Raw genomic sequence first — 23,493 nt, 5'->3', positions numbered from 1 at the left:
ACTGTGTGCAGTTCTGGAGACCGCACCTACAAAAAGATATAAACAGGATTGAGTCAGTCCAGAGGGCAGCTACAAAATTAGTAAGCGGTCTTGAACACAAAAAGTATAGCAACAGGCTTATTAACCTCAACATGTATACGCTGGAAGAGAGGAGGGAGAGAGGAGACATGATAGAGATGTTTAAATATCTCAAGGGCATTTATGTACAGGAAGAGAGCCTTTTTCAACTGAAGGAGCGCTCTGGAACGAGGGGACATACGATGAAGTTCAGAGGGTATATAGGCTTAGGAGTAATCTAAGAAAGAGTGGTGGAGGTATGAAATGGCCTCCCAGTGGAGGTTGTGGAGTCGAGGACTGTGTCAGAATTTAAAAAGGCATGGGATAAGCATGTGGGATCACTTAGGAAAAGGAAGAGTTAGGGGTTACAGAAGATGGGCAGACAGAATGAGCCATATGGCCTTTATCTGCCATCATGTTTCTATGTTTCTAATATCATTGTGAAACACAAGGTAGTTTTCACCATAAAACATTTGAGTGCCCTTTTACTAAGAAGCACTAAAATGTAGCCTGCGGTATTGGTGGCACAGAGCTTTTCTGTGCACTGAAGCCACTTTTAGTGTGGCTGTGAAATGGCCGCATTTCCCATTTTCTGTATTAATGACCACACGCTATTTTCCCAATTAGCACGTGACTATTAGTGCAGGCACCCTTACCACCACCTATTTACTAAGCGGTGAGGACTCGTGCTAATCAGTTAGCGCGTGGTGATGAAATTGAGGTAACCAATTAGTTCTGGGCACATCTACTCTCCACCATAAAACATGGCCCCAATGCTAAAAAAATATTTTCTATTTTTAGTGTGTGCTGAACACAAAACTACCGCAGGACATCTCAGCATACCCCATGGTAGTGGATTTTAATTTGCAGCAAGCATGCGTTAGTAAAAGGACCCCTTGGGTTTTATCTGATAGCCACCTTTTGAGTTTCATATAATGTATTTGGTGCTCAGTTTGTACACAGTACCTCATCTTCCTAAACCCTGTCATTTAAACATTTGTGAGAAACACTGTACCACTGCATTGATGGCCCCAAATGGCTTTTGAAAACTTTCCTATACTAGATTGATGATGCTGTCACGAAACAGTTCATACAGTACCCCTCGGTGATTTTTTTTTGTTCGTTTTTGTTTCATGTATGCGGCAATTTCCTTGGCAAAGACAAAGTTGTTATAAGCTATGTCCTAACATTTGACACAATCAAAATGGCTGCTTGAGACACTATGCAATGGTTTGTTTTCTCCTGAAGTGTGAATCAGCAAGATAGGTGAATGCCTTTCCAGCAGTATCTGTGTGGATCAGTAGTATGAATAAACTATTGAGTGCATAGTGACCTTCATTGTCGGGCATTTCAGCACATATAACGGAAATGTACTTGTCCTTTAATTTGTTCTTAAGTTTTTCTCTCAGTGTAAAATATCCATCTTAAGTTAGTAATCTCGTATTATTGCACCATCATTCTTCACTGTAGGGTTCAGAAACTGGCAAACAGAAGAGTGATCATTTTAAATAATTGTATGTTTGCAACAATACAAATTCAGACCCAGTTATAAGCAACATCCATTTGTTCATGTTGTGCTGTTGTGGTTTGTCTGATGCACTTGTGATCAATCCCAGGTTCCCTCGCCATATGTCTGTCATTTTTTTTTTTTCAGGAGATTTGCAACTCTTGATTTTCTGTGATTTTCCAGAACACTGTTGCACATTTTCCAAGAGTTTTCCATTATCTCGTATGTCTCCTGGAAAATCTTTCACTCCCTATTTTGCTAATATGTTTGCTAAATGGGATTTTTCTCGTGTTGCTTTCTCACAAAATTAAGCAAAGGCTTCCATTTTTGTTGATGTACTGTGTTCCAGTGTGGCCTAGAAAGTGGAGTGCTGTGACTGTCACCAACTTTTGCCATCTCCCTCCTCCAATTTATCTCTCTCTCGCTCTAACTTCCTTTTCCTCCAGCACCGAATTCTGCCACAGAAGACTAAAATAATTTTATGTTGCAGTGATTGAGTGAAAATTGTGTAGTAGATGAGAGTAGTAGCCAAGTATGAAACCTCTGCTGGCCAGTGATTCTCCACATCCACATTAAATTTTTCCCTGCCTATTAGGTAATCTTATCGCTTCAACAAAGAGAATAATGTGTTCCAGTTAATATGAATAATTAATTTTACCCAACCAAAAACATTTATTTGCCTTACACTTAATAATCATAGTTCAACAACCCAAAAGAACAGCTTAAATATGAGCTGCAAAGTAAATAAAGTAAAAATAAAAGAATAACCATTAAAATAATTAATAACCCAATGATAAACAATTGGTAAGTACATACTGAAAGCATGCCACAAGTTTCGATAAGATTACAAATACACACACATTTTAGCAATGGTTATAGATAAGATTGCCCCCAGTATATCTTTTCCTTGCTTTTTACCCTATGCAAATTTATCATTCCATTAAGTTTTTGCAGAGTTATTTTCCACCTGGATAAACATTCTTGACCCCTTATATATAATTGTTTGCCCACATTCCGTCAGATTGTAAAGACTAAAAGGCAACAAACAGAATAAACAGTGGTGAATCTAGGTTTGAATTGGCCCTAGGTAGAAAACATATAACATCACTTCCTAGGTAGTGGGAACTAAGGGGGAAGATTCCCTTCAGAGCTCTAGATTAGGGAGGTGGAAGGGAAGATATGTGTAGAAATAGAAGAGTATCTGGGAAAGAATGTGTACGTTGGTATCAGTGGTAGGAGTATTTGAAGGACCTGGGTTTTAGTATATTGGGCAGAGTCCTTCCATGTTAAATTGTACAGTGCTGCGTAACCCTAGTAGCGCTTTAGAAATGTTAAGTAGTAGCAGTAGTTTACATGTAAGGTGTATAGAGGATACCTAAGATAGTGTGGTATGTTTGCTGTGGGTGAGATGTCTGAGGTGAGAGAGCTTGTGCTTTGTGAATGTTGGAGGCAAAATGGTGGTGTAATGTGTAGGAGTATGTATAAGTGAGGCATGTCAGGGTAGGGTGGATTTGGCAGTGGTGTAGTGTGCAAGGCAGGATGCATATGTGTGCCTTTTTAAGAAACAAAGTTGAGGGGTATCGGGTGCATAGTGAGGGTATGGAATGGGCGTGGTCTGAGAAAGGCTTCTGAGGTGGTGACATGACTAGGGAGAGGTGCATCTGCAGGGAGGATGTTGGGGTGCAAGGGAGGGGAGGAAGGGGGTGCAAAGCGTGGAGCTTGGGTTGATGTCCAAAATGGATCTGCAGGGAGAGGAGAGATGCAATGGAGGGGACAGTAGAGAGGTGTCTGGGGACAGTTTGCCAGGAAGGGTGGGGGTGCAGTAGAGGGGAGCCTGGGGAGGTGTCCATAGTTGAGTTGCAATGGAAGGGAGGCTGGAGAGGTGTCCAGGGTGGGTCTGTCTGGAAGAGTGGGGATGGGGGAGGGACAAAAGAAAGTTTAGCGAACACTTCCTGCCAGTGGCATAGCCAAGGGTAGGCTTGGGTGGGCCCAGGCCCACCCAGTAGCAGCATACCTATGATTGGAGAACGGCGGAGGTGGTATTTCTTCACAAAAGTGGTGATAGGGAAGAAGCTGGAAACTATAGGCCGGTAAGCCTCACTTCGGTTATTGGAAAAGTAATGGAAGCGATGCTGAAGGAAAGGATAGTGAATTTCCTGGAAGCCAATAAGTTGCAAGATCCGAGACAACATGGCTTTACCAAAGGGAAATCGTGTCAAACGAATCTCATTGAATTCTTTGACTGGGTGACTGGAGAATTGAATCAAGGACGTGCTATAGACGTAATCTACTTAGATTTGAGCAAAGCTTTTGACACGGTTCCCCACAGGAGGCTCTTGAATAAACTGGATAGGCTGAAGCTAGGACCTGAAGTGGTGAACTGGATTAGGAACTCGTTGACGGACAGACGCCAGAGGGTGGTGGTTAATGGAATTCACTCGGATGAGGGAAAGTTGAGTAGTGGAGTGCCTCAGGGATTGGTGCTGGGGCCGATTCTGTTCAATATATTTGTGAGTGACATTGCCGAAGAGTTAGAAGGTAAAGTTTGCCTTTTTGCGGACGATACTAAGATTTGTAACAGAGTGGACACCCGGGAGGAAGTGGAAAACATAAAAAAGGATCTGTGGAAGCTAGAAGAATGGTCTAAGGTTTGGTAATTAAAATTCAATGCAAAGAAATGCAAAGTGATGCACTTAGGGAGTAGAAATCCACGGGAGACGTATGTGTTAGGCGGTGAGAGTCTGATATGTACGGACGGGGAGAGGGATCTTGAGGTGATAGTATCTGAGGATCTGAAGGCGATGAAAGTGTGACAAGGCGGTGGCCATAGCTAGAAGGTTGCTAGGCTGTATAGAGAGAGGTGTGACCAGCAGAAGAAAAGAGGTTTTAATGCCCCTGTATAAGTGGGTGGATACTTGGAGTGCCCTCCCGCGGGAGGTGGTGGAGATGAAAACGGTAACGGAATTCAAACATGCGTGGGATAAACATAAAGGAATCCTGTTCAGAAAGAATGGATCCTCAGAAGCTTAGCCGAGATTGGATGGCAGAGCCGGTGGGGGGAGGCGGGGCTGGTGATTGGGAGGCAGGGCTAGTGCTAGGCAAGACTTCTACGGTCTGTGCCCTGAAAATGGCAGATATAAATCAAGGAAAGGTATACACTAAAAGTAGCACATATGAGTTTATCTTGTTGGGCAGACTGGATGGACTGTGCAGGTCTTTTTCTGCTGTCATCTACTATGTTACTATGTGGCTGGCAGGGATCCCCAAGTCCCACCAGCTGAAAACTCCCAACAACTGTCCCTCCTGCATACCTTGTAAATAGCAGATCTTTGCCTGCAATGAGCAGTGACTGATACATTCTGCTTGCGCCAGCCCCACAGCCTTCCCTCTGATATATTCCCACCTATGCGGAAACAGGAAGTTGCATAAGAGGGAAGGCTGTGGGGCTAACATGAGCAGTGTGTATTAGTTGCTGCTTGCTGCCAGTGAAAATCTGCTATTTAAAAGGTATGCGGGGGGGGGGGGGGGGGGGGGGGATGTTTGAGAGACCATATGGCATGCAGGCTTGAGAGGCAGAGACCAAATCACTTGTGGTACAAGGCGGAGCACACCCATCTTGGGCCCAGGCCCACCCAAAATTGGGTGTCTGACTACAATCCTGCTTCCTGCTTCTACCCCCTTCCTTCAGGCATATGTTACTGTAGATTCAGGTAGTTGAGGGAGGAGGTGAGTGTAGAACACAGAGTGGTTACCTTTAGGCTTGCTGCCTCCAGTTTCTGGCCTTCACCTTACACCCCCCCCCCCCCCCAATGTAACCAGTAAAAAGCTTAAGTGCTTCATCTCAGGCTGTCATGAGGTTTGAAGTCTCACAGAAGGAGCTATGAGCAGATAGTTTCACCTGTTCATCATTAATATGAGTCTTGTGTTTTGTCCATTTTAAATTGAATTTTGATGAAGAAAGAGCTGATTTAGCATTTAGATACACATTGCTCCTGGGAGAATTCTGCACAACTGAGCAATACAGAATTGTGCAAAAGTATTCTCCCATGCAGAGGTCTTCTTTTGCCATGCAGAATTGTTCACAGGAAGCAAGGAGGCAGTTGTAAGTGTGGCACTGTTGTCCCTCCACCACCACGAATACTCATCCTTCAGCATCCCCCGCCTTGCCTTCCTCCTTTCTTTACTTCCAGTGGTCCTCAGCACAAGTAGAGGAGGAAAAGAACTGCTGACTATCAGGTTGTGCCTGCCTCCTTCTCCTCCTCCTCCTCTGTTGTGCTGGCTGTGACTGCTGACTTTGAACCATGTGGGGTACCATAAAACAACATGATTCAAATTCAGCAGTCAGAGCCAGCATAGCAGAGGAGGTGAAGTCAACTTCAGAAGTTTTAGAACAAGCAGTGGCATAGCTACATGGGGCCATGGGGGCCTGCCCCCCCCCCCAATTTCCTCTGGGCTCCTGGTTTTGCTGGTGGGGGTCCCCAACTCCCAGATGAAGCCTTGTCCAGCGCCGGTCTCCGGCACTGCTGCGTTGCCTGCCCTGCTCTGGCTTCCCCTCATGTCCTGCACACTCCTTTTAGTGAAACTGAGTATGCTCAATTTCACTAAAAGGAGCGTGCAGGTCTTGAAGGGAAGACAGAGCAGGGCAGGCAATATGGCGGCACCGGAGACCATCGCTGGACATGGGTTCAGCTGGCGGGGGTTGGGGATCCCCGCCAGCCAAGGCATTTTCTGCAGCAGTGGGTGGGGAGTGGCAGGGTGGCAAGGCGGCAGGGGGGACGGCGGTGGGGCGGCTGACCAAAATGGTCCCCCCCCCCCCACCTCGGGCAGTGGTTGAGGTCTGGCTACGCCCCTGAGAACAAGGACAGGGCCGGGCAGACTTCTACCATCTATGCCCTGAAAATAGCAAAGACAAATCAAGATCAGGAATATATGTAAACTATCACATCATACCTTAGTAATGAGTTTATCTTGTTGGGCAGACTGGATGGTCTGTACAGGTCTTTATATGCCATCTGTGTTACTGTGAGGGACATTTTCAGTATAATGTCGAAGTCTGACTTTGGACATTTTCTACAAAACGTCCAAAATCCGTATAGGAAAGAAGGTCATTTTCAAAAAGAAAAACATCTATCTTTTGTTTTCAAAAACACTGTTTTGTGTGGTTTGGATGTTTTGTGTTTTGGTCCATTTTTGAAAAAAAAAAAAAGAATAAGTACAAAATGTAGACATCCATTTGGGATGTAGGAGGAGCAATCATTTTTAGTAGTCTGGTCTCCCAGACATCCCAGCAGAGCAATGAAGCACCCTAGAGGACACTTCTGTGCACTTCATGAAAATGTTCTCAGGTGCACATCTCACCTTTGCTCCCTTATCTTGTCCCCTGAGCCCTCCAAAACACACTGTCCCCCACTGTACACCACTACAATAGCCCTTATGTGTGAATGGGGCACCTTTATATGGGTACAGTAGATTTTTGGTGACTTTGAGAGGGGTCATAGTTTCCACCACAAGTGTGATAGGTAGAGGGAGATATAGACCTGAGTCCCCCACTCCATAGTCCACTGCACCAACTACTACACTACTCCAGGGACCTGCAGGCCACTCTAATAGACCTGAGTTTAACATCTGAGGCTGTCCTAGAGGCTGGTAAGTCATATTTTTATTCACATTTTTTTTGGGGGGGGGGGGGGGGGGGGTGTCATTTAGGGCACCTTTTTTGTGCCTTATTCGTTCTGAAAACAGGTCTAGACCAAAACGTCTTAGTTCTGGACATTTGTTCCATTATGGCTGTAAGACATCCAAGTGTTAGGCACATCCTAATCTTGCCTTCAAAATGACCCCGACAAACCCCTAGTGATTTGGATGCACTGCAGACGAATTGCATAGATAAACACCTGCAAAATAGGTTTCGAAAATACTGATTTGGACATTTTGAGAAGAAAATGTCCAAATGGTGCTTTATGATACATTTTGGATGTTTTTCTCTTTCAAAAATGAGCCCCTGTGTATGACATGCAGTCACTCTCTTCCTTCTCTGTTTGCACTGAAAAGCGCTTGAGAGACAAGAAATGAAGGGGACAAGTTGAGGGGTAGGTTCTGCACAGCAAAGGTACTGCAAGGGAGGAGGAAGGCAAGCCAGGGGAGAGAGATGTATATACTGGAGGGGTGAGGGGAACAGAGAAGGAGGGAAATAGTTGAGTGGCACAGATGAGGGGTGTTTGTGTGTGCATATCTGAGCTAGTGCAAGAGGGAAGGGAGAAATATAGGGGAGGGCTGCTGGGGGGCAGTGAGAGCTGGAGAGGTGTATTTGAGGATCCACAAAAAAAAGCTATGAGCAGAGTTTTGTGGAGAAGGAGTGAATTTGAGAAAGAGCTGTTCTGTGAGTGGTGGTAGGGGGGGGGGGGGTTGAAAGCACTATGGTGGTGGGGGGGGGGTGTGCTGCATCATGTGTGGAGGGTGAGGGGTTTATGAGAGAAAGTTATGAGTGTGTGTGTGTGTGTGTTGGGGAGTAGGAGAGGTTTTGAGGAGGTGGGGGAAGTGTGAGAAAAAGGTTCTGGGTGTCCCTACAGGAGAGGAGGGGGGTTTGAGAGAGAGCTATAGGGATTGTATACCTGGGAAGGGTTTTGAGAGAGGGATGGAGAGAGAACTGGAGGTCTTACTGGGGGATGAAGAGACAGATAAGAAGACTAGGGAGTGTCCATTGTGGAAAGAGGGCAGAGCAAACTAGGTATTGAACCTGCCATGGGCAATCAGGGGGAGGGATATCAAGGTTAGGGAGGGGTTCAAGTTTGTTGGAGAGTGCGACTGCTGGGGAGGGCTTGGAGAACATTGGGGGGGGGGGGGTGTAGACCTGGAATACAGAGGAGCCAGGCTTTTATGCTGGAGGAATTCTACACACAGGTGCACGCACACACACTAGAGAAAGAATACAGTGTTTTTGAAAGCTGCACTCAGAATTCCTCCAAAGTACTACATGAACCATTCTTGTGGTTTCTCATAGGTCTTACTACAAAACTGAGAAAAAAGCTTTTTTTTTTTTTTTTTACATATCCTCACTTCCAGTTTCTATCTATTTCACCCACCTTTTTCTTTCTCCCTTTTGCTCCCCACAATCAAAATATACTTAGTTTTTAATGTAAAATCCAGAAGGGCAAGCATTGTTGCTACTCCTCACGGAGTTTTATTTTATTTAAGAATGAATGAAATAATTTTAGCTGTAATCAAATTAGGTTAACATATGATTTGTAATGAGATTATTATTGATCTCTTGGACCAGTTGCATTGATCAGCCTTGGAATTCATCACTGTTTTTCTATTACTGCTCACTTCTTTTCTCCTGTTTTCAATCTCAGTGTTGAGATTTCTCTCATGAAGAAAGATGGATATGAGTGGTCTGAGCTGGTAGTCGGTGACAAACAAGGAGAGTACGTTATGAGCCCTGAAAAGTGCGCTGCTGCATCAGAATGTCTCATTCATCTCACTTCAGAAGACATGGTATGTAGTGTATGAATCAAGAAACACTTTGGAAATCTTCATTGATGATTGTATTATGCAAACAGGGGGCTTAGAAAACTCCTTAGTAGACTTTGAACTGAGTTTTTGAGATACTTGGAATCCTGATTGCCAGAATTACACTTCTCAATTTAAAAAAAGAAAACTTATAAAACAGTTAGAAATCCTGATTTTTGTTCATTAATCATATTTCAGAGCACACTTTATTCAGATTCTTGATTTGTATGATCATTCTTATGACAGACTGAATGTAAAATGCTGGGTAGAGAAAGTTCAGAGTGGTTCAGAATAGACTTAAATGTGCCCTTCCGTGTTTGAATTGAGTGATGAACAGCCTTTCTTAAGCTGAAGTTGATTTGTTTAAGTAGTAAAGGAAATCTATATGATATTGCACACCTTGTTCCTTCTCTGGACAAAAATGAAGTAATTGAAATTAAATTATAGAAATCGTTGTGTGCTTTTTGACATCTGAAACTAACCCATGCAGTGTAACTGTCAAAAGTTTTTCTGCTTGTAAAGCCTGTTTCATATGCAGAAAAGAGCTTGTATAAAATTAGATGGCCATGGAGACTGCAGTAGCAAGCTTAAGGACTAAGCACCTCAGGAGCAGAGCCCTAATCAGCAAAATTCTGTTCCTTGACCAGCTCTAATGTGAAGCTGACTACGGTGAAATACCTGTAATGATGTCAGTGTCCAAACTATCTCAGAATGATGATTCCCCCCCCCCCCCTCCTCTTCATTCTCAGCAGTAAAACGCACTAATATAAACCCTCCATCAGCATGAAAATGGTTCCAACAAGAAAAACCGATGATGCCTTTTGCATTTAGTCTTACAGGAGATCAGATATGTCAATTATCTGGTGCCTGATAATGGTGAATCCTGTGGTAAAATGAAGCACAAACCCCCAGATTCTATACATGATGCTGATCCAAGATGTGCGCCCAATAAAGTTGGCAAAGGAGCAAATAATTGGGTGCTAATTGGTACCAATTTGGCATTGGGCACACATTTTGCTACGTGCTATTCTATAACAATGTGTGCTCATAGTGCGCAACCCAAAAGGGGGCATGACCATGGGAGGTTCACAGGTGGGTCAAGGGCGTTCCAAAAATATGTGTGCATTGTTATAGAATACTGGGGATGTGCACCCAAATTGGTTTTAGGAGGTGTAAGTCCTGGCACCCAAGTTTGGGCACTGAAATCAGCACTCAGTGCTATTCTATTACAGACACTCATCTTTGCGTGCCCATTGTAGAATAGCACTGAGCACCAATTTTTTTCAGCGCCGAGTTTTGAGCGACATTTACTGAATCTAGATCAAAATCTCTGACATCACAGGTCAGTTAACTTCATTGGCACAAAGAGCTAATATTTTAGAGCAGAAAAACAACTGCACAAAGGGAGATGAAAGCTGACGTATAAAGCGAAGTAAAGTAAATCTTGTTCTAGAGAGGCAGTTTAACAATGGCTCTCGCCACAATATTATCTGCTTTCTTGGCATACCTGAAGGTGAAAAGGCACAGATCCAATCTTGTTTTGGGAACAACATCCCTCCCCCCCAAGCTATTAAAAATTGAGTTTGATTGTCCTCTGGAAATCAAGTAAGGTCATCAAGTTCCCTCATATAAGGTGAGCAAGACCAGATACCCAAGACTGAATGTGTGAAGCTCCTCCATTATCCACAGGCTCTCCATGTCCTTCAAAGTGCACCTATCAAATATGAGGGAAATACCATCTTAATCTTGCTGGACTTAAGACTATGGTTAAAAGTCTCCAGCAACATGACTACTAGATTCATTTTATTTCCCGCATGTACATAACTGTACATAACCAGACCTGCATATCTGAAGATCCGGGAAAGCTGCAAGAATACATCATTGACCAGCAAGGCTCGGTAAAGGAGTGAAGCTGAAACATAGTTATTTGGCTTTCCCTGTTGGCCAGGTTGTGTACTGGTTACTTTCACCTTCTCAATCACGAGCACTGACAGAGGAGTTCACTGTTGTTAATATCCCATTTTAGCAGACAATGGACAGTGATATGTTTTTGATGCGCACTGAGGCCCCTTTTACCACACCAGGTAAAAAGCTATCTTTGTTTTTCTCTTTTTTTAAAAGAAATGCGGTAAGTGAACCACTTTAGGACCTTTAAGGTAACAAGGCAAAAAACTGTATCACCCTAATACTTGTAAAAATCACTAACAAAATAAGGGGCCTTGTGAGGGAGTCTATAGGAAACTGCCACTCCCCTTTTATTATACTCTCTCACATTGGCAGAACTATCTTAAACCTCACATTCCTGCCTAGGGGGAAGTGACACAGGAGGGGCAGAGCCAGGAGGGCATGATCCAAGGAGTATAAAAGCTCAGAGCACAGTTAGGTTGAAGAGGCCAAGAGGGAAGCAGTGAAGCCCCAATGCATATGCCTCTACCACATATGTGTGAACGTTTACCACAATGGTCAGATAGGCCAAGTTCAACTTGGGACATTCCAGAGCTGTATCTTTGACCCAGCTGGATACCTGCTGTCATATGTTATTTGCTAAAGACTGTACTGGTAACTCATTTCAGGGAGAAGCACTTACCGCCACCCATTGAGGTGGTAGTAAGGGCTCCTGCGCTAACATGGCGGTAACAGGACAGCACACGGCACTGCCCAATTACCACCAGGTAAACAATTCCCTAATGTGGCTGTGCCACATGAACTTTATCCTACATCAACATCACTTTGTATTTGTTTACACCGGAGTCTGCAGACGCCTCTCCGGTACTATGCAAGCCACATTGAGCCTACAAATAGGTAGGAAAATGTGGGATACAAATGTAACAAATAAAATAAATCTACTATAATAAAAAGCACCTCCAACGTTCTGAAGCTGACTCCGTGGCAGTGGAGGATTTGAAGGGTTCGTGCTGCCTGCTGTATCCATCTCCTGTCCTGATGTTTGCGTGCTTCCTGGTTCGTCACAACCAGCAGTGACCAATCACTGGAAGGGAACGCTGCAGAGTTGCCAGGCAAAGGAACGCGATGTCACACGCATGAGGGTGTCATCGTCCCTCCCTTCCTCCCTCCCTCCCTTCCAGTTCCAGGCCCCTTCCCTCCGAATTTTAAAAGTCATCTTCACTTACCAAGTCGGGTTTGTGGCGGTCGGCAGCAGTGGTAAAAGGCATGCAGGCTCAACCCTTCTCTCTCTCTCAGCTCTGGTCCCGCCCTTGCAGAAAAAGGAAATGAGGGCGGGACCAGAGCTGAGAGAGAGAGAGAAGGGCTGAGCCTACATGCCTTTTACCGCTGCTGACGGCCGCCGTAACCCCTACTTGGTAAGTGATGACTTCTAAAATTCAGAGGGAGGGGTGCTGGAACTGGGAGGGAGGGGGTATCCTGGAACTGGGAGGGAGGGAGGGAGGGGGACCCTGAAACTCAGAGGGAGGGAGCGGAGAACCTGAAACTCGGTCCCCTGGAACTTGGAGGGAGGGGATGACCCTGGAACTCGGAGGGAGGGAGGGGACGACGACCCTGGAACCCGGAGGGAGGGGATGACCCTGGAGCTCAGAGGGAGGGAGAGAGGGAGGGGGAGGACGACCCTGGAACTCGGAGGGAAGGGGGATGACCCTGGAACTCGGAGGGAAGGAAGGGAGGGGATGACCCTGGAACTCAGAGGAAGGGAGGGAGGCAGGGGATGACCCTGGAACTCGGAGGGAAGGAGGGGACGGACGACCCTGGAACTCGGAGGGAGGGGACGACCCTGGAACTCGGAGGGAGGGGGAACCTGAAACTCGGAAGGAGGGAGAGGACGACCCTGGAACTCGGAAGGAGGGAGGGGACGACCCTGGAACTCGGAGGGAGGGAGGGGGGACCCATGGCACACACTCTCATTCTCACACACACACTCTCTCTCTCTCTCTCTCACAGACACACTCGCAGCCAGTCTCACTCTCTCTCTGTCACACACACACATTCGCACATTCACTCTCTCTTTCTCGCACAGTCACTCACACACACTCTCTCAAACATACACACTCTGAGGAAAACCTTGCTAGCACCCGTTTCATTTGTGTCAGAAACGGACCTTTTTTACTAGTAAATAAATAAAGACCTTGATTAGTACTGGCATAGTAACATTTCAGCTCCAGTACTGACATAGTATGATTTTGCACAGTGAGCTCTTGATTCTGTTCATAACAGCAGTTGCTTGATACACTATGAGAACATCTGGATATTGTCCATGTGATGCCTCGGCAGGTCTATCTTAGCATTTTGTGACTTTAGTCTGAGCACCATCTGATCAACTGATGCCGGAAGTTGTTCATTGTTTTTGTTCTCCTGTTTCTTTGTGGTGACATTTGTAATTCAGACATTGGGTGACTGGTTAAATATTTGTGTGTGCTATACAAATTATATGACTGTTGTGTGTAGAGGGCTCTGGCTTTGTGAAATGGGTGATATTAGATATGTGACTATGATGATGATGTGAGTGGGTTTGTATTTTTTTTAGTAATGTAATTACATCTTAGGTATGGGAGGGTCAGAGCTGGGTTTAATATCATGTTGGCAGCTGAACTTGACCCTGGACTTCTGAGGTGCATTACAACAAGGTAATGAGCTGGGGACTCTCTCCTATCACATGTTTTCCCTCCTCAGACTTGCCAGCTTCAAGAATAGTTTGTACTTTGATGTATCTGCTTGTTTTATGTTTTCTGCCATGTGATATTAAATAAGTGCTATTGGCAAATTGTGAGATTTTTAAAAAAACTTAAACGATTACTGTATTCTTTGTTGTCCTGTTTTTGTAACTGAGCACCCCAGACAGAATTCCACGTTATCTATTTCTTTAATGCAGTGGTATAGCCTAATGGCTAATTTGAGAAAGGCCAGAGCCCGAAGTAGGTGGACATGAAAATCTTTTGTCCACCCCTTCCACCCCTGAACACAAAATACAGGTGCTTAAGCTGGCTGGGATCTTTAAGCCCTGTCGGTTGAAGACCACCTCCTCTGGTGGCCAGGACTTCTGGAAAGAGTTCTGACCACCAGGGGAGGAGGTCTTCAGTTGGCGGTGCTCAGGAATCCCTGCTAGCCACAGCAAGGAGCATAGGTGATCAGTGGCTAAGGTGGATGGGGCTGGTGCAGGATAGGATGGTGTATGGTTGGAAAAATTAAATTATTTAGTGGAGGGGGGGGGGGGGGGGGGAACAACACCTATGTTAAAACATAAGAAAGCCATACTGGGTCATACCAGTGGTTCATCTAGCCCAGTATCCAGCTTCCCATAGTAATCAATCCATGTCACAAGTACCTGGCAGAATCCCAAAGAGAAGCTAGATTCACTTTAGCAGTAAAAGGAAAATAGGGGCACGTCTGAACGCAGCAGGGAAGGACCCCTTCACTTGTACCAGCTGCCCCTCCTTGTACATCTGTTATTGATGATATTATGCACACTGAATACATGCTCGGGAATTATATATCAAAATAATGCACCACAATAATATATATTAAACAGAAAAATATTTGCAGTATTCTGGAAATATATGCAGATACTTTAACAGTTGATTCCCAGTTAGCCCTAACTCCCCAATCCAATATCTTCCTATTGGCCATGTGAACAATGGTGTTCAAACAGCACTCTAACAGAAATCCTGTGTCACGTCTGTGGGACTAGTTAGCTTGGGCACAGCTTTGCTTGTTAGCCTGTGTACAGCTTTACCAGTTCTCCTATGTTTGCTTAGTGTGAGTTCCTAGCGTATGACTAGTTAGCTTGAGCACAGCTTTGCTTGTTAGCCTGTGTACAGCTTTACTAGTTCTCCTGTGTTTGCTTAGAGTGAGTTTCTAGCATATGACTGGTTAGCTTGGGCACAGCTTTCCTGTTAGCTTGTGTACAGCTTCTAGTCTTCTTGTGACATCCTGTGGTTAATGGGAACAATAAAGTAATTTACCTATCAGTGTTTTTAGTAGGTTGCCATATGGCAACCAGGCTTCAGGTCTGCTAGCCTTTAGTTTGCTGTTGAGTTAACAAACATGTTTGGAATATGTATTAGCTGTATCTAATGGTTAGAGCAGCAGGCTGATAACCAACTAACCCAGGGTTCAAATTCTACTGCCACTCTGTGAGATCTTGGACAAGTCACTGTACCTTCCATTGTCTCGGGTACAAACTAGATTGTAAACCCTCCAGGGACAGGAAAATACCTGCTGTACCTGAATGTAACTTGCCTTGAGCTATTATTGAGAAAGTGTGATCTAAACCCAAATTTAAAATTCAGAACCAAGAATATTGTGAAGTAATACAAAACACTACAAATAACACTTGGGGCCTACAGAGCTATTCTACCATACTATCGAAGCACTAAGTTCCAGGAGTCACACCGCTAGGCCTACATAAGAAAAGATAGCACCGTAAACATTGCAGCAGTCACTAGAACATTAAAACACCTGTTGCAAAACTAAAGAAGCTGAATTACTTCAGATTGATCCTGCACAGACATTCAGTGCTAACAGAAAACCTAGTTTCTTTCATGCATGTAGAACACATTTAGCATAAGTCAGTGGTTCCCAAACCTAGTCCTGGTCCTCCACTGTATGCAGATTTCTCTCTTGAATATTCATTGTAGATATCCTGAAAACCTGACAGGCTGGGGTGTCTCCAGGACCAGCTTTGGGAACCATTGGCATAAGTAATCACAAACTTAAAATAGAAATATATGTAGACAAAAATTAAACAACCCTGAGCTTCCCTGAGCCCTGTCGAACGTGCGGCACCTCCACAACCCGGAAGAGTCGCTCTCGTTGCAAGTCCTGTCGCCATGGCCCTTGGAGGAGAATTGGATGTACAGGGAGGGAGCCTGCTGGAGAGGTCAACTGGTGCCGATAACTTGGAAGGACCGGGATTGACAGCTGCTCACGTTTTACTTAAAACAGTGAGTATCCTGGAGCAAGTTTCTAAGGCCCCTCTACCGGATTTCTCAGTGGGGAAAGTCATGAAACCTGCTGTAGTGACCTTGGAATCACTGTGGGACCTGACTTCTACAACCCAATCTGCATTGCAAACGTTAAGTTTCAAAAATATGGAGACAATTAAAGTTCTTTCAGAGACTGCGTTGAATCAGATACAGACTAGTGAATTCCAAGCCTCTGAGGTTAAGAGACTGTCTGAAAAAACTGAAAAACTTGAACTTGTGGAACAAACTTTAATTACAGAGAAGAACTTTACTTTAAGACGCCTGGAATATTTAGAAAATCAATCTAAGAGACTGACTTTACAATTTATAAATTTTCCTAGGTCCCCTTTAGTTGTTCCAATTCAAATGGTTAAATAATATCTAATAGAGATTCTAGGAATGCCAGAGAATTCATTGCCACCTATAACTAGAGCTTATTACCTTCAAATAGATGTTAAAACATCAGAAAATTTACAAGAACAAGGTGCAATGAATCTCACTACATTCCTTGAGTCTTCTCTTGAAGTTATAACACAAAGGACCACATTGCTGGTAACCTTCGCGTTGAAAATAGATAGGGATTCAGTGCTCAAACTTTCCTTAAGACATTTGGATTCTCTGTTTATTGGTCCAAAAGTTAGAGTTTTTCCTGACTTGTCCAGGGAAACTCAAAAGAGACGCAAGATGTTTTTACTGTTACGACCAAGGGCAGTAGCAATTGGTGCTGATTTTCTGTTGAGATTCCCCTCTATATGCAGAGTAAAATTTCAGTCTAAACAATACCAATTTTTTGACCCTAAACAGTTAGAGGATTTCTTAATAAGCAGAGAAGAGGTTAGTGTACAAGTTTAGTCACATATGTAACACTGTATGGTAGACTGGAGTGAACCACTCAGGAATTAAGCTACTTTTTTATTTTAATTTCTTTGTGTGTTTAATAACTAAGTATGGAAATTTCTTTTCTTGGATCAATTACCTAAATATGATGGACGATAGTAGAATATTATAGAGTAATTGATTGTATTCTTGTTTTGATGGAAGATTTTCTATTTTGTGTATTATCACTCATAAATGTATATTATGATTGTTAATTAATAAATAAAGAATTAAAAAAAAAGATAGATGTAAAATTAAAAATTGACACATTCTAATCACATTACAAATTAACAAATACAAATAAAATGGAAAATAATATGATACCTTTTTATTGGACTAACTTAATACATTTTTCAATTAGTTTTCAGAGGCCAAAACGTCCTTTCTCGGGTCAGGATAGTATATTGCTGTTATGCTATCCTGTCCTGACCTGAGGAAGGTGGTTTTGTTCTTCAAAAGTTAGTCAAAAATGTATTCAAATTAGTCCAATAAAAAGGTATCGTTTCCCATTACTGCATCTACCCAGTGCTTTTTTTTGTAGGAAAAAAAGTACCGGTACTCATTATGGGCGGGGCCACACCCATGTTAGCCACACCCCTTGGCACATATACTACTACTACTACTACTACTATTTAGCATTTCTATAGCGCTACAAGGCGTACGCAGCGCTGCACAAACATAGAAGAAAGACAGTCCCTGCTCAAAGAGCTTACAATCTAAACAGGCATCATTGAAAATTTTATACCAGTATAGGAGAAAAACATAACTTGAATTTTTTCGTTATAAATAATTTCTGTAAGATGTTATAGCTCCAGTATACCCAGCGCAAAATAAGATAGCAGATGTAAATTCTCAAATTGGACATATTCCAAACACTAAAATGAAAATAAAATGATTTTTTTCTACCTTTGTTGTCTGGTGACTTTGTTTTTCTGATCATGTCGGTCCCAGTCTCTGATTCTGCTGCTCTCTATCTGTTCCCTTCCCTCCGTTTCCAGGGATTCCTTTCCATTTACTTCTTTACTTTCCTCCTTTCTTCTTCATTTCTTCCTCTACATCCATAGGTAAAAGCTGGGTCCTCCGCAGACTTGACTGGAGGAGGTATAGAGTGGATCCAGTTTTTGCCTATTTTCTCCATCCATGTGCAGTTTTTCTCCTCTTTTCCCTTTCCCGCATCTCCCGCATCAGTATGCATCTCCTTCCTATTCTTCCCTCCCCTCCATCCATATGCATCTCCTTCCTCTCTCTTCCCTCCCCTCCATCCATGTACAGCATTTCTCCTTTACCACTCCCCTGTCCTCCATCCATGTTCATCTCACTTTGTCTCTCCCCTCCCCTCCATCCATGTACAGCATTTCTCCTATCCCCCTCCCCTCCATCCATGTTCATCTCACTTCCTCTCTCTTTCATCCTCTCCATCCGTGTCCAGCATTCAACTCTCTCCCCTCCCCACCATCCATGTGCATCTTCTTCCTCTGTCTTCCCTCTCCTCCATCCAAGTCCAGCATTTCTCCTCTCCCCCTCCATCCGTGTGCATCTCCTTCCTCTCTTTCCTTCCCTCCATCCTTGTCTAACATTTCTCCTCTCTCCCCTCCCCTCCATCTATGTGCATCTCCTTTCTGTCTTCCCTCTCCTCCATTCATGTCCAGCATTTCTCCCGCCCTCCCCTCCATCCATCCATGTCCAGCAACTCTCCTCTCTCCCCTCCCCTCCCATCCATGTCCAGCGATTCTCCTTTGCCCCTATTCTTCCCTCCCATCCATGTCCAGCGATTCTCCTCTCTTCCCTGCCCTCCCCTCCCCTCCCACTCATGTCCAGCGAGTCTCCTTTCTCCCCTGCCCTCCCATCCCATCCATGTCCAGCATTTCTCCTCTCTCCCTTCCATGTCCAGGATTCTCCTCTGCCCTCCTTTCCCTTCCGTGTTCAGCGATTCTCCTTTGCCCCATCCTTCCCTCCCATCCATGTCCAGCGACTCTCCTTTGCCCCTATCCTTCCCTCCCATCCATGTTTACCGATTCTCTGCCCTCCCCTCCATGTCCAGCAATTCTCCCTTCCCCCCATCCTCCCCCTCCCTTCCCTCTTATCCCCACCCTCCCTTCCATGTCCTGCGACTTGCCCCAGCCTCCACCTGCCCCTGAGATCGTTCCAACCCCATCCCCACCTGCCGGCTCTCAGCTCACCAACTTTCCGTTCTGTCTCCTGCAAATCTAATATTTACTGAAGTCGCAGCGCGAACCAGTGGTAGTGAAGACAGCAAGCAGGCAGGCTCACCTCCTTGTCGCTTCCCTGCCCTCTCAGCACAGTTCAGGCTCAGCGTCCCGCCTTCATCACTTCCCAGCCCTCTCAGCATTCCGCCTTCGTCGCTTCCCTGCCCTCTCAGCATCCCGCCCTCGCGGAAAGGAAATTACATCAGAGGAAGGCGGGACGCTGAGGGGGCAGGGAAGCGACGAAGGAGGGACACTGAGCCTGAGCTGTGCTGAGACTGGGCAGGGAAGCGACGAAGGCGAGACGCTGAGCTTGAGCTGTGCTGAGAGGGCAGGGAAGCGATGAGGACTCAGGCCAGCCTGCCTGCTTGCTGTCTTCATTACTGCCGGTTTGCGCTGCGACTTCGGTAAATATTAGATTTGCAGGAGGCAGAGAGGAAAGTTGGTGAGCCAGCCCTCAGAAAAAAAAGGTGCCGGTACGCCGTACCGGTGTGTACCGGCACAAAAACACTGCATCTACTTATAGTTTTCCATCTCTTTTTCTCACCTCGGCTTTCCTATTCCCCTTCCTCTTATTCCTCAGTCTTTCACTAACTCTGTCCTCTTTCCCCTTCCATCAGCATCTCCCTTCTCTCTCTATTGCTGTCCCACTTCCATGTCCACCCCCAACATCTTCTGTTTCTCCGTTTTCCAACACTGCATCCTCTGCTGCTTTCTAGCACTATCGGTGGAAAAACAACATAAAGCAATTAGGGGGCTGCAGTGCATATGCACGTCTGCCGGCTCTGCCTCAAAACAGGAAGTTGAGATTGGAGGTAGCAAGGTTGGCAGTCACACGCATTCTGTCTCTGACCCCGTGACTGCTTTATGTTGTTTTGCTACTGCTGCCACTGGTCTAGAGAAGCAGTAGCAGTGGCAATGATGGTAGCAGGAGGGAGGTCAGGAAAGTTATGGTTGGGGTTGAGAAGCTTAGCCTCCCCAAGCCTCTTATATTGGGCACCTATGGCCATGCACCCAAATTTTGGGTGGACCTGAGCACTAAGAGTTACAAGAACTTTTTTCCAGAGTTTTTGATTTCAGATTTCTATATTGATTATTAATATACAACTCATAATAATTAACATAAAGAACAAGCAAACAGAACAGATGTTTCATCACAGTTTAATGATTACTAATTCAGTGACTGTATGTGTGAGTCTTTTCTCCACTGACACAATCATGTATCTAACTGCTATTGTTACTCCCTCATATTTCTAAAACAAGTACAGCTTATTCTACCATTGATTTACATCTAGCTGATCACCATTTAAGCAATTAAGTAGTAATAACCACACTTCCAGTTTGCCCAAAGGGGGTAATTCTCTATGGATCACCTAAAGTAGGGAGTGTTCTTGGTGATTCCATCTGGCATCCTGCAAAGTCGCCTACTGACATCATTGGGGTGCTGATATTTTCCTACACAAGACCAGCGCTTTTTGAGGTTTCCTCAGGAGTGGTGTCACTTGGTTGGCACAGCAGAATTTGGACACTTCCTTTCCTGCGTTTTTCATAGAAACAGAGAAAAATGTAAGCAGATGACCATATGGCCTATCCAGTCTGCCCATCCATGCCATCTACTCTCCCTATCACTCCCTTAGAGATCCTACGTACTCGTCACAAGCTCTGTTGAATTCAGATACTGTTTTCATCTCTACCACTTCCACTGGGAGGCCGTTCCATGAATTCACTACCCTATCCATGAATAAGTATTTCCCCAGGCTACTTCTGAGTCTGTTCCCTTTCACTTGCATCCTATGCCCCCTCGTTCCACATCTTCCTTTGAATTAGCAATGCCTCCTGTGCATTTATGCCACATAAGTATTTAAATGTCTCTATCATATCTCCCTCTCCCACCTTTCTTCCAAAGTATACATATTGAGATTTTTAAGTCTGGCCTGATATGCTTTATGACGAAGACCATGGACTGTTTTAGTAGCTGCCCTCTGGATTGACTCCATCCTGTTTACATCTTTTTGAATGTACGGTCTTCAGAATTGTACACAATATTCTAAATAAGGTCTCACCAGATTCTTATACAGGGGCATCATCACCTCCTTTTTGCTACTGGCCATTCCTCTTCCTGAGGTTTTTGCACCCTAAATGCATGACACTGCACTATTTAACATTAAATTTCAGCTGTCAAATGCCAGACCATTCCTCCAGCTTTGCTAAGTCTTTCCTCGTGTTATCCACATCATTGGAGTGTCTGCAGATTTTGGTATAATCTGAAAAGACAGCCCTCAGAAATATTGCTTACAGCAATGTTAAAAAGAACCAGCCCAAGAACTGAACCTTGCAGCACACCGCTGATAACATCATTTTCCTCAAAATGAGTTCCATTTACCACTACCCTTTGTCTCCTTCCACTCAACCAGCTCCCAACCCAGTCAGTCACTTTAGGGCCCATACTGAGGGCACAGTTTATTTATTAGTCATCTATGCAAAACCATGTCAAAGGCATTGCTAAAATCTAAATACACCACATTTAGCACTCTCCCTCGATCAAACTCTGTGGTCATCCAGTCAAAGAAATTAACCAGATTTGTCTGACAAGATCTGCCATAGTGAAACCATGTTGCCTTGAGTTCTGTAATCCATTGGATTCCAAAAACTTTACTATTTTCTGTTTTAAAAGCATTTCCATTAATTTATTTCCACAGAAGTCAGACTTACTGCCCTATAGTTCCCAACCTCTTTCTTACTTCCACTTTTGTGGAGAGGGACCGCAACTGCTCTTCTGCAGTCCTCCAGGACCACTCCCAACTCTGGAGAAGTATTAAAAAGGTCAGCCAGTGGAGCCACTAGAGCTTCCCTAAGTTCAGTCTGTAAATAAGTATTGCCATACTGGAAAAGACCAAAGGTCCATCAAGCCCAGCATCCTGTTTCCAACAGTGGCCAATCCAAGGCACAGATACCTGGCAAGATCCCAAAAAAGTACAAAACATTTTATACTGCTTATCCCAGAAATAGTGTATTTTCCCCCAAGTCCAATTTATTAATGGTCTATGGACTTTTCTTTTAGGAAGCCGTCCAAACCTTTTTTAAACTCCGCTAAGCTAACTGCCTTTACCACATTCTCTGGCAATGAATTCCAGAGTTTAATTACACGTTGAGTGAAGAAACATTTTCTCTAATTCGTTTTAAATTTACTACATTGTAGCTTCATCGCATGCCCCCTAGGCCTAATATTTTTGTAAAGCGTAAACAGACGCTTCACATCTACCCGTTCAAATCCACTCGTTATTTTATAGACCTCTATCATATCTCCCCTCAGCCACCTTTTCTCCAAGTTGAAGAGCCCTAACTGCTTTAGCCTTTCCACATAGGGAAGTCGTCCCATCCCCTTTATCATTTTCGTCGCCCTTCTCTGCATCTTTTCTAATTCCACTATATCTTTTTTGAGATGCGGCGACCAGAATTGAACACAATATTCGAGGTGCGGTCGCACCATGGACCAATACAAAGGCATTATAACATACTCATTTTTGTTTTCCATTCCTTTCCTAATAATACCCAACATTCTATTTGCTTTCTTAGCTGCAGCAGCACACTGAGCAGAAGGTTTCAATGCATCATCAACGACAACACCTAGATCCCTTTCTTAGTCCATGACTCCTAACGTGGAACCTTGCATGACGTAGCTATAATTCAGGTTCCTCTTTCCCACATGCATCACTTGCTCACATTAAACGTCATCTGCTATTTAGACTCCCAGTCTCGTAAGGTCCTCTTGTAATTTTTCACAATCCTCTCGCGATTTAACGACTTTGAATAACTTTGTGTCATCAGCAAATTTAATTACCTCACTAGTTACTCCCATCTCTAGGTCATTTATAAATATGTTAAAAAGCAGCGGTCCCAGCACAGACCCCTGGGGAACCCCACTAACTACCCTTCTCCATTGAGAATACTGACCATTTAACCCTACACTCTGTTTTCTCTCTTTTAACCAGTTTTTAATCCACAATAGGACAGTACCTCCTATCCCTTGACTCTCCAATTTCCTCTGGAGTCTTCATGAGATACTTTGTCAAGTGCCTTCTGAAAATCCAGATACACAGTATCAACCGGCTCACCTTTATCCACATGTTTGTTCACTCCTTCAAAGAAATGTAGTAGATTGGTGCGGCAAGATTTCCCTTCACTAAATCCATGTTGACTTTTAGGCATATTTTCAAAGCACTTTGGGAGGCTAAGTTCCATAGGTTTCTATGGAACTTTGGGAGGCTAAGTGCTTTGAAAATATGCCTCTATGTCTCATTAATCCATGCTTTTGAATATGCCCTGTAATTTTGTTCTTAATAATAGTCTCTACCATTTTGCCCGGCACTGACGTCAGACTTACCGGTCTATAATTTCCCGGATCTCC

The 23,493-nt window shown here is 44.2% G+C and overlaps 1 protein-coding gene across 1 annotated transcript in view; it reads left to right on the top strand.

Moving 5' to 3' along the window:
* NUDCD1 (NudC domain containing 1) overlaps window positions 1-23,493 on the top strand; it is a 219,090-nt gene that overhangs the window by 144,988 nt on the left and 50,609 nt on the right. The window contains exon 8 of the mRNA XM_030218074.1: window positions 8,917-9,058. Within this exon, the coding sequence (XP_030073934.1) occupies window positions 8,917-9,058 (142 nt within the window). The remainder of the gene's footprint in view (window positions 1-8,916; window positions 9,059-23,493) is intronic.

This window comes from Microcaecilia unicolor, chromosome 1 (assembly GCF_901765095.1).
Source record: "Microcaecilia unicolor chromosome 1, aMicUni1.1, whole genome shotgun sequence".
NCBI classification, from domain to species: Eukaryota; Metazoa; Chordata; class Amphibia; order Gymnophiona; family Siphonopidae; genus Microcaecilia; species Microcaecilia unicolor.
Note: the sequence above shows the minus strand (reverse complement) of the source record. Positions and strands in the feature narration are given on the sequence as shown.